This window comes from Schistocerca cancellata, chromosome 8 (genome assembly GCF_023864275.1).
Source record: "Schistocerca cancellata isolate TAMUIC-IGC-003103 chromosome 8, iqSchCanc2.1, whole genome shotgun sequence".
Classification (NCBI taxonomy): domain Eukaryota; kingdom Metazoa; phylum Arthropoda; class Insecta; order Orthoptera; family Acrididae; genus Schistocerca; species Schistocerca cancellata.
Genome location: NC_064633.1, coordinates 457,337,876 through 457,349,929, shown reverse-complemented (window position 1 = coordinate 457,349,929; position 12,054 = coordinate 457,337,876). Strand labels below are relative to the sequence as shown.

At 41.5% G+C, this 12,054-nt stretch overlaps 1 protein-coding gene across 1 annotated transcript in view; it reads right to left on the bottom strand.

The window, feature by feature from the left end:
- Window positions 1-828: 828 nt before the first annotated feature.
- LOC126094713 (zwei Ig domain protein zig-8-like) overlaps window positions 829-12,054 on the bottom strand; it is a 989,984-nt gene continuing 978,758 nt past the window's right edge. The window contains exon 6 of the mRNA XM_049909248.1: window positions 829-1,947. Coding sequence (XP_049765205.1) covers window positions 1,838-1,947 — 110 coding nt within the window. The 3' untranslated portion in view covers window positions 829-1,837. The remainder of the gene's footprint in view (window positions 1,948-12,054) is intronic.

Below are 12,054 nucleotides of genomic sequence, written 5' to 3'. Positions count from 1 at the left end.
ACATTATGTTCATAATTGCCTTGTTGTCTCCTTTTGAGATACAGAGTATGCATTTTCATTCGAACGTAAGGAGATCTCGTTCGGCCGTCACGATTTAGAAAATGTTTGGATATCCTACATGCATTGTGCCACAGGGTGGAGTGATTCAAAATGACCACTGCCTTGGTCACATGTTACCCATGGTTTCTCACTAAATCGCTGTTTCGTTAAATCTTAAACTTATTTGTGTCTTTTCAACTCTGTTTCAGTGCCTTACAATGCCTCTTTCCCGTTCTTTATCTGAGAATAATTGAGGATTAATGTATGTAATGGCGGAAAAATGTATCAGTGAGTAGTAAAAATGTAATGACGTGAGTTGCTGTTCCATTTTAAGACAGTCAGTTGTTTATGTGTTCTCTCTTGTCGCCGTTGTTGAATGGAAAATAATTTAAATTACTGGCAATTGCTGCTGCATAAAATGTGACGTGGAGATGTGTTACTAGAATGTAAGTGGTAAATTTGTTTAAAAAACTGAAGTAATATATCATCAATCGTTGGCTGAGAATGTAGTGGGGGATTTCTGATTGTGTTACTACCTGACATTAATTCTGAAGTTTCCAGAACAGCAATCTGTATGCTCTCATCTTGTGCATACGCTTTACCTTCTCTCATGGTTTCTTCACTGTAGAATTTAGATTTATTTTCTCTATATGTTGAGTTGATTTCATTGTGTTCTGAAAGTGGGGTGGCATTGAAATGCATGCATGGGATTATCTGGTACACGCAAAGCGCTGCATGCTGCAGCTCACAACATATTTCTATTGAACACTGGTGAATATAACAGTCATACTTTATTGAAACATATAGACAGACAGACAAAACAAACAGGTAAACAGACAGACAAACGATCTTGGCTTCAAGCGACTGCACACTTATTACACCAATGAGTAGCGCAAGAAGACTGGTGAAATGCGGTACGTAGTACACGTGGACTAGCACCTGTTAACAAGTGAACCTCTGAAAGGCCATGTCATATAAACAATGTTAAAATCGAATGATAAACATTTTAAAATATTTGTATATATTTCTCGAAATGTAACAACGACAATAGCACGACTGGCCTTCATTGTTCTCTCAGGCTAGTGATTGAAGTAAGCAGTATTGTGCACCCGAGACTTCAACTTGTAATTGTCCATAGATTGCAGAAGGCCGTGTGTATGTGTGAGCATTTCATCAGTCCACGTACGCTACCTGGCGAGTTCGTTATTATTCTGTGTCCTTGTCATCGAGTATATCACAGCAAGTCTTCTGAACGTCAGTTTCAAAATAACGGCTGTTAATGTTCGCTCGATTGGTAATGTCTGCAGTCACGTGGGACGCTGGGGGAATACGTGAGTGTGAACATCAGCGCTACGAGTATTAGCAGTTCATATAATAGATTGGTGGGATCACACGTAGTTTCATACAGCACTCTTTTCCTCAGAAACTGTGACAGACACTTGTGCTCTTAGCTACACGAACATTCCAAGTTATCTGCAGAGATTCTTTATTTCCCTTCTTTTTCCCTATTTGGATGAGTTAGTCTATAACGATTTGTACAACAAATGGTAAACACTGACACGTAGTTCTCGGTCCCAAGAGATCCAGTAAACAGAACGGTCGCAGGTAGCAACAACCAGGATCCACTCGTCACCGCTGGCAAGCAGGGTGCGTAGCCGCGGTCCCGGACAGCCTGCAGAGCTGCGCTCGTGTAGCCGACGGCAGCCGCAGACGAGTCGCTCTGGCAGCGTGGAAGTGGAGATTGCGGGGCGCCGCTACGCCGCTAGCCACTGGCCGACCAGACCTAGGAGGTGCGGGGTCATGGGGCGAGCACCAGCAGCAGGCACAGGCAGCCCGCCAGCGACAGCGCGTGCGCCGCCGGCGAGTGGTGAACCTGCCCGCCGTGCTGCATCGCCGCTGGCAGCTCCCCTGCACACACACACACACACAATGCAAGAAGAATGAACACCGTGACACCTTGGTCGTATCATCTAACAACAGACGTACTGGATTTACTTATGATTTTGTTACTCGCATGTTATGTGGCCTACTCATAGGTCTATTAATAATGTACGAGGTGCATTCAAGTTATAAGGCCTCCGATTTTTTTTCTCCGGACTGGAAAGAGATAGAAACATGCGCTTTGTTTTGAAATGAGGCCGCGTTCATTGTCAATACATCCCAGAGGTGGCAGCACCGTACGGCAGATTGAATTTTACCGCCAGCGGCGAGAATGAGAACTGTTTTAAATACTTAAAATGGCGAAGTTTTCCTTACTTGAACAGCGTGCAATCATTCGTTTTCTGAATTTGCGTGGTGTGAAACCAATTGAAATTAATCGACAGTTGCAGGAGACATGAGGTGATGGAGTTATGGATGTGTCGAAAGTGCGTTCGTTGGTGCGACAGTTTAATGAAGGCAGAACATCGTGTGACAACAAACCGAAACAACCTCGGGCCCGCACAAGCCGGTCTGACGACATGATCGAGAAAGTTGAGAGAATTGTTTTGGGGGATCGCCGAATGACTGTTGAACAGATTGCCTCCAGAGTTGGCATTTCTGTGGGTTCTGTGCACACAATCCTGCATGACGACCTGACAATGCGAAAAGTGTCATCCAGGTGGGTGCCACGAATACTGACGGACGACCACACGGCTGCCCGTGTGGCATGTTGCCAAGCAATGTTGACGCGCAACGACAGCATGAATCGGACTTTCTTTTCGTCGGTTGTGACAATGGATGAGACGTGGATGCCATTTTTCAATCCAGAAACAAAGCGCCAGTCAGCTCAATGGAAGCACACAGATTCATCGCCACCAAAAAAATTTCGGGTAACCACCAGTGCTGAAAAAATGATGGTGTCCATGTTCTGGGACAGCGAGGGCGTAATCCATAATCACTGCGTTCCAAAGGGCACTACGGTAACAGGTGCGTCCTACGAAAATGTTTTGAAGAACAAATTCCTTCCTGCACTGCAACAAAAATGTCCGGGAAGGGCCGCGCGTGTGCTGTTTTACCAAAACAACGCACCCGCACATCGAGCTAACGTTACGCAACAGTTTCTTAGTGATAACAACTGATGAGGGGGAACCAGCCCGCATTCGCCGAGCTAGATGGAAAACTTTTGGCTACATTATGGGAGTGGCTGTGATCAATGTCTTACAAATATTTACTATTAAAAACAATCCGGCTGTATGTTATCATTTCATGGCAGTGCACGATATATATGTTAGGCATATGTTATCATTACCGTAGGTATCCTACATTTCGTACTGCGACAATCTTGGACACTAATTTTATGTATATGGTATAAGCATGTCCCTCAACGGTATACACCTAAGCATTTGATATTTTGGCAAAATACATAGATGTATTTATATTGCCATTTTGACAGCTTGCCAAACTACATTTAGATTCTGTGAGGGCTACATTCTCACAGATGTGTACATGTTATCCATCCTGAACATTATCTTAAATAAATTTCTTTTACTTCACGTCTAAGGTCGCAAATTTTTTGTCATCAGACTACCGGTTTCGGCTTATAATGACAATCTTCAGATGTTTTTTTATAAAAACATGACCTAATGTACTGAAGCCATGGGACAAGGTTTTATAAAACAGATCTGAACGTGGTCATTATAGACCGAAATCGGTGGTCTGATGAGAAAAAATTTGTGACCATAGATGTGAAGCAAAGGAAATTTACTCTATATTAGGGTCACTGTTCATTTTGCGTCCATGTCGCAACTTGTGAAATTATCTTGAGTTCTGTATATTCAGTGTATGAATAACATAGGTCATTCTCTACATTTCGCCACTTGAGACGTTTTTGGACATTTATTTTATACGTGTGACATAAACATACCTTTATTCGGTTTTCAGGTTAAAATTACTACTCTGAAGTGATGGTGTCCTTGTGCAAGGACTACTTGCGCGTAGATACATGTTTCTTTGCTTCACTTATTTCTGAGGATGTAGTTTCTTTCATACACTTATCATTTCCTACACTTAGTTTTGTAATTTAGTAAGTTATTTCAGGATTGTGCAGTCAATTTATCGTCCAACTGGCCAATAAAAATCATGTAATATTTAATTAATGAAGTTATGCCATAATGAATTTCCACTCTATACGTTGATCAAATATACTATTTATTAATACTTAATGGTGTACTGAAGTTTTTTGAGGATGGATGTATCTGTTGGTTTTATCAAATGATTACTTTAAATTCACTTCTAGAGTCTTGTCCTTGATTCTTATTCTGTTTTTAATGTCTTTGTAGTGCGTAGTTAGTAAGTTTATGATGCTATCATTACTGTTTATGGGTACAGTTCTGAAGATGGTGCACTGAAGCACCGAAACTAGTAGCCAGACATCTACATCTACATGTATGTGATTACTCTACTATTCACAGTAAAGTGCCTGGCAGAGGGTTCAATGAACCACCTTCAAGCTGTCTCTCTACCGTTCCACTCTCGAACGGCGCTCGGGAAAATCCAACACTTAAATTTTTCTGTGCGAGCCCCTATTTCTCTTATTTTATCGTGATGATCATTTCTCCCTATGTAGGTGGGGGCCAATAGAATGTTTTCACAATCGGAGGAGAAAACTGGTGATGAAATTTCATGAGAAGACCCCGTCGCAAAGAAAATCGCCTTTGTTTTAATGATGGCCACGCCAACTCACGTATCATGTCTGCGGCACAATCTCCTCTACTTGGCGATAATACAAAACGAGCTGCCCTTCTTTGTACTTTCTCGATGTCATCCGTCACTCCCATATGACGCGGATCCCACAGCGCACAGCAATACTCCAGAATAGGGTGGACAAGCGTGGTGTAAGCAGTCTCTTTAGCAGACCTGTTGCGTCTTCTACGTGTTCTGTCAATGAGTCGCCGTCTTTGGTTTGCTCTACTCAGAATATTATCTATGTGATCGCTCCAATTTAGGTTACTTGTAATTTTAATCACTAAGTATTTAGCTGAATTTACAGCCTTCTTATTTGTGTGACTTATCGCGTAATCGAAATTTAGCGCATTTCTTTTAGTACTCATGTGAATAACTTCACATTTTTCTTCATTCAGGGTCGATTGGGACTTTTCGCACCGTACAGATATCTTATCTAAATCATTTTGCAATTCGTTTCGGTCATCTGATGACTTTACAAGACGGTAAATGACAGCATCATCTGCAAGCAATCTGAGACGGCTACTGAGATTGTCTCGTATGTCGTTAATATATATCAGGAACAATAGAGGGCCTATTACACTTCTTTGAGGTCGCCGGATGTTATTTCTGTTTTCAGGCACGCAGTTTGGTTAGAAGACGCTTGTGAGGAACCGTGTCGAAAGCCTTCTGGAAATCTAAAAATATGGAATCAATTTGACATACAATGCCGATGGCACTCATTACTTCATGAGTATAAAGAGCTAGTTGTCTTTCGCAAGAACGATATTTTCTGAAACCGTGCTATGCGTCAATAAATCGTTTTCTTCGATGTACTTCATGATGTTTGAATACAGTATATGTTCAAAAACACTACTGCAAATCGACGTTAGTGATATGGGCCTGTAATTCAACTTTCCAGTCTTTAGGTACGGATCTTTCTGTGAGCGAGCGGTTGTATATAATTGCTAAATATGGAGCTATGATATCAGCATACTCTGAGAGGAAACTGACTGGTATACGATATAGACCGGAAGCCTTGCTTTTATTAAGTGATTTAAGCTGCTTTGCGACCCCGAAGATATCTACTTGTGTGTTTATCTTGGAAGTTGTTCTTGATTAGAATTCAGGAATAGTTACTTCTTCTTCTTCTTTGGTGAAGGAGTTTCGGAGAATCGTGTTTAATAACTCTGCTTTAGTGGCACTGTCATCAATGACTTCACCGTTGTTATCGCGCAATGAAGGTATTGACTGCGTCTTGCCACTCGACAATAACTTTGGAGCCACTTCATCCTTTACCCGTATCCAGAATATCGAGGGGTTTTGTGAGAAGCCATGCGATAAGATTTTGAAGATTTGACACGATAGCTTTTTGATGGTCAAAATGCATTCATTTAGAATTTCTCTAGGTACATCCCTACGCTGTGCACATCATGTGCAGTAGTAACAGATGGTTCTTTGGAGCAGAGATTGTTGGGTCCTTCCCATCACGAACTGCTCTAATACGTAGATAACTATTCTGTGTATGGCAAACTATTTTCTGAACTTCAGCCATAGGTCTTCTACAAAGTCTGAAGTTCCTACTTCGGATATAAACGTACTTCCTTCTTTATATGTTTACTGAACATGTTGTAATACCCCTTGTACGGTGGTTATCATAGCTCAGCCAACGAAAAGCAAGATATTGTTTCAGTTAACGTTAGTGCTTCCATTACGCTTCCTCATAACGGCTTGAGGAATCATTTAATATTATTTCATACTGTCAAACCTCTTCTCAGCAGCCCTAGACACCTGATGTTGGTTCAGATTTTGATGGCGGGAACTTCACGGCTCATGCTGCCTTTCATTTCTTGTGTGTAGATTCTTTCATAGACCTTTCCCTTCAAGTGTCCCCCACAGGAAAAAGTTACATGTTGTTAGATCCGGCGAACGTGGTGGCCATATATGTTTGCTAAGAGTTCGTTCCTCAGTGAAGACATAAAAAGTGCCTGTTGGACCAGTTCACGTGTAGACTTACTTGGTCTCTGAATAATTCTTAGGCAAGTATCTGCAATAACTTCTGGGTGCGATGTGAAGGAACTCTGTCGTTTTACATTTTGAACACATCCGTAGAGCGCCAGTTTTTGTACAGAATCTATGCTGCTCTCTGTACTTGCAGTCCTATATCCGTATATTTGAGCCCGAAAATTTCGTGAGTTTCCTTAATCGAACCTGCTTTCAGACATGCTTCCACAGTTTCAATTTTTTTTTTCAGAGAAAGTAATCTTACAGACCACAAAGATAAACGTCTAACTTCACAGATGAAATAAACTGAAATGCTGACAGAAGAACGATAACAATCGCTTAGTGCTTAAAATTGTCCATTTTTGTAGCTAATTATTTCAAAAGTCGAAATACTGTATAGGGATTCAAAATGGTTGGTGGGTGGGACATGGTTGGGAGGAGGCTAATTTTAGATGCACCAGCCTTTATAATTTGACTAAAATAATTAACAGCCCAGCTGAAAAGACTTTTAACTTGCTGCAGATGAAGATTCTAACTGGATACATAGAAAAATTACTTAACATTCCAGAACTTCTGAGGAACTGTATAACGCATAGAGACTTGAGTTACAGTGAGGCAAGATTAATAATAAGAAATGTAAGTTACATTTGCTTCTCGTGTATGCTGTATACGAAGCTGCATACGGAATTTTTGCACCCGTTATTTATATATAATCAGACTCCACCCATTAATGTGACAATACTTCACCCTATTCAGAACGGTACATTTATTGTAGCAACGATAACGCAGTATTTTAGAATGTATGATCTTGCCTTATAACGTCCCAGTAAACCGCTAATTATTTTAGCCAAATTATACAGGCGAGAGCGCGCGCGCACACACACACACACACACACACACACACACACACACACACACTATTACACGCAAGAAGAAACAGACGCGTTAATATACAAAAATACGGATGTCCCTTTCCCCACAACTCTTCCCACCTATAACGTGCCCTCTCCTCTACTTTCCCATTAAAAGAGCTGACTCTACTTTAGACGCTGCTCACGCTTTTGTGAGGATAGCGTTAAATATACGTGAACAGTATTTCGTAATATAAGCTTATGTTCTGAAGAGTTCGTTATAGGAATCGAAAATAACGAGGTGGTTTCGTTGAACTGAAGCTGGCCGATTTTCGTGTATAAAAATTCGTAATCCGAGCCACTTCTTCTCACTAAACTTTTCAAAAACACATTGTATGCAGTTTAGAATTTTGAAGAGTTTTCCGTCAATATATGCCTAAAATATGACGACAAGCAGATAGAGGAAGTTAACTGCTTGCTAATAAATTCAGCCGGGAGGAACGTACCAAAGAACCTCTGAAGCGCTTAAACAAATCTCTGTTTGCAAAGTTCATGTTGCCACGTATAGGTGATATAAAAATAAAAAAAACTTATCATACTTTGCTTTACTTTCATTCCAAAATGTTATACGAGATTATTTTTTGGGTAACTGATCAACCAAGAATTACTTTCCAAGTTATAGTTGTTTGATGACAAGAGCCTCTACCTGTGTGCATTTGCTAGTGAGCATTCATTCTGAAGTAAGCTAAATGTAATCTGGCTGCTATCTATAGCCATGGTTTGGGATAATTCTTGCTTTGTCAACTTCATATATGACAAGAGCCGCTCGGCTTCAGCTAATCTAATGTAGCATCATGTCATGCAACGTGTCCCACTCCTTTTGGAGGAATATCAAAACCAAGGTCAACGGCTAACAAACTTTTGTTTTGTAGCTGGTTGGTTGATTTTTTTCAACCTCTGCAGGTTTACACACTTTCTGTTTCGCACCCATGTTTAACATTCTCTAAAAATTATTTCGAGGAATTATTTTATGAGCCCACTCGAATAGTCAACGGTTGTGAAAACGCATTTGACCTTTTAGCAAGAAATAATCCTGAGCTAATATCGAGCATCAAAATTGATTCAGGGTTTAGTGGACACAGCGTTGTCGTATTGAGGCTGAATACCGTAACTCGCAAATCTACCAAAATTAAACGAAAAACATGTTTATTCAAAAGGAGCAGATAAAAATTCGCTTTCCAGACCTGGCTTGAATTCAAAGAAATAGTCTCTAAAGCGATTGAAGGTTTACACTAAATAAATTAACAAACGACGGAGCTGATCCCCCATGGTACCCAAAACAGGTCATAACTCTGTTGCAGAAATAACGAAAAAAGCATGCCAAATTTAAACAAACGCAAAATCCCCATGATTGACGAATTTATACAGAAGCTCGAAATTTGGCGTAGAGTTCAATACGAGGCTTTGGTCATATGTAAAATATGCTAGGGGCAAGACATACTCCATGACTTCCCTGTGCGATGTCGAAGTTAGCAGGGTCGGTGGAGCAGTTTATTACTTTGGGATTTATTCCACTACCATTATGACTAAACCGAATGCTGGAATTGATGTAACAGGAGTTGATTACTATTATTAACATATCGGTGCCAGTGGTTAGTCACTTGAGAGCCTTGGTGCCACATAAATCGTATGAGACCGGCCGCGCAGAGGGCGCAACGTCCACCTAATGTTTGCTACGTGTCGTAATCACCACAGACCTCGAATTATATTTCTCTGAGATGTTAGGCTCTCAAAGATTGTCCTCCTCTCCCGCTATCGATGCTACTTACTCTAAGAAATCTTGGGAAGCAACAAATCTACGAAGTAATATTGTAGTGAAAAATAGTGTGGTAGCAAATAAGAACTCTGACTTACCGTGATAAATAAAATATAATTCAGAGGCGCAGTGTCCTCCAATAAGGCACATGTTACAGCTGCAAGGGATTGTTATTACAGTTATGTTTGGCAACTGTAGTTAATCAGAGAGCACACAAAATGACAGAATATCACGCTAACGTCTTCCCTTACGCGTCTTATGATGACACATCTCTCATTTATGTTCGTAAATTACCTTCACAAGGAATCAAGCTCTATCCTTCAGAACTATATAACATACGCTAGCCCCTTCTAGAACAATCTGTCTTCTCTTTACGTACATAGAATTCAGATACCGGTTTCGCTCAGAGTTAAACAATTAATTTTGCACTGCCACGCCGGAGCTAATGATGCAACTACAATAAACATTCACACGCCTGAACATTACCACATTATACGACGAAATTAAATTCGTTTAACTGCGCTCGACTCTGCGGCCATCTTGCGTAGAGTAAAACCTTGAATACTTGTCGGAAATTCACAGCAGTGCCGAGCCATGCAAGAAATCACTTACCCATCACGATGGGACTGCATGTAGATTGCGATACGCGGTTCTACCGTTGTTCTAAAGTTCACCACAGTTCCAATGAGACTTCATATCACACAATCAAAATCACTGCCTTGTATACGCTTTTACTGGCGCACTAAATTTCGAGTAGCCTGTCGCTACTCAACTGCTGTTCTAGACACTCGTAGCAGTACCTGGAAAACCATTTGTATTGCAAAAGTACTTACTGACAGAATAAGGTTAGCAATTCATAGGAGTGGTTAGATACGGGTCTGTCCATCCAGAGCAATTCTCCACAGCGAAAGCGCCAACGCCAAAATGAGCTGTCCCCTCCATTTTATTCGTTCCTCCGCGTCGATGTGTATCACGCAGTTGCTCATTTTATAAACTACTGAAAGAAAGTAGCATGTAAGAGAGGAGATCGTTTTCTTAAGCCCTGTCCTCAATTACGTGCTTTCGATTACATTTAAAATATATTTTTCTTAACCTAAAGGGTTAAGCACAAGTGGGACTATTTTCTCTCGACGCCGATATCTCGCAATATTGCCATCGAAGCTCTGCAGCGGTTTCCGGTACCAGAACGGTATTATTACAGTGAAATTGTTGTAGAAGGTACCAGAATCCTATCATTTTTCCGTCACAACTGGCACTCCCATTTAAATCCCTCCACGTCAACCGGTGCTGCTTCTCACTCGAGAGTACTCAGAGCCTTCTATACCGATCCTTCGACGTATGCCTCCCACTGCCTTCTGTATACTCTCATTACATTTATTTTGATTGGTAACTAAACTATACATTTCTACAATCAAATATACAGTTAGCAAAGATATTATGTATGACTTTAACTATTTGATATTAGATGTAGGTAAATTAATATCTGAATCTTCTGTTCATGAACGGCATTTGTTCCTCGCTCCTGTACACGGTAAAGAACCAAAATGCGTGCAAGAAAGTCAGAACGCGGTCAAGACGGTATAAAACGTGTAAGCAAAGAACAAGACTGTTAGTATGTATTATCTGTGATATATCTGTAAGTTAGAAGTATGAAAGTGTGGAGCTCCATATTTGCCTCTTCTTTTTCTTCTTTTGGGTCATCTCTCCAGTTTTTCCCTATGAATTCACAACATGGTTTATTACACTGTGACATCGATGTATTAGTCCGTACTATCACCACATTTTGCTAATACTCCTGATATTCTACTTGTATACAGCAGTAGACTGGACAAGGCCATTTTGCACACATTTTCAGTCTTGTTAAAACATATTTTCGCCGCAAGCGAAAGAGGGTAAGTGTGCAAGTCATTTGTATTTGTTAAAGGTGTAATTTATTGCCGGTAAGAAGCTGTTCCTCAGATCGGAGTATGGTAGCGCAACTCCACTGATACACTCCTGTAAATTGAAATAAGAACACCGTGAATTCATTGTCCCAGGAAGGGGAAACTTTATTGACACATTCCTGGGGTCAGATACATCACATGATCACACTGACAGAACCGCAGGCACATAGACACAGGCAACAGAGCATGCACAATGTCGGCACTAGTACAGTGTATATCCACCTTTCGCAGCAATGCAGGCTGCTATTCTCCCATGGAGACGATCGTAGAGATGCTGGATGTAGTCCTGTGGAACGGCTTGCCATGCCATTTCCACCTGGCGCCTCAGTTGGACCAGCGTTCGTGCTGGACGTGCAGACCGCGTGAGACGACGCTTCATCCAGTCCCAAACATGCTCAATGGGGGACAGATCTGGAGATCTTGCTGGCCAGGGTAGTTGACTTACACCTTCTAGAGCACGTTGGGTGGCACGGGATACATGCGGACGTGCATTGTCCTGTTGGAACAGCAAGTTCCCTTGCCGGTTTAGGAATGGTAAAACGATGGGTTCGATGACGGTTTGGATGTACCGTGCACTATTCAGTGTCCCCTCGACGATCACCAGTGGCGTACGGCCAGTGTAGGAGATCGCTCCCCACACCATGATGCCGGGTGTTGGCCCTGTGTGCCTCGGTCGTATGCAGTCCTGATTGTGGCGCTCACCTGCACGGCGCCAAACACGCATACGACCATCATTGGCACCAAGGCAGAAGCGACTCTC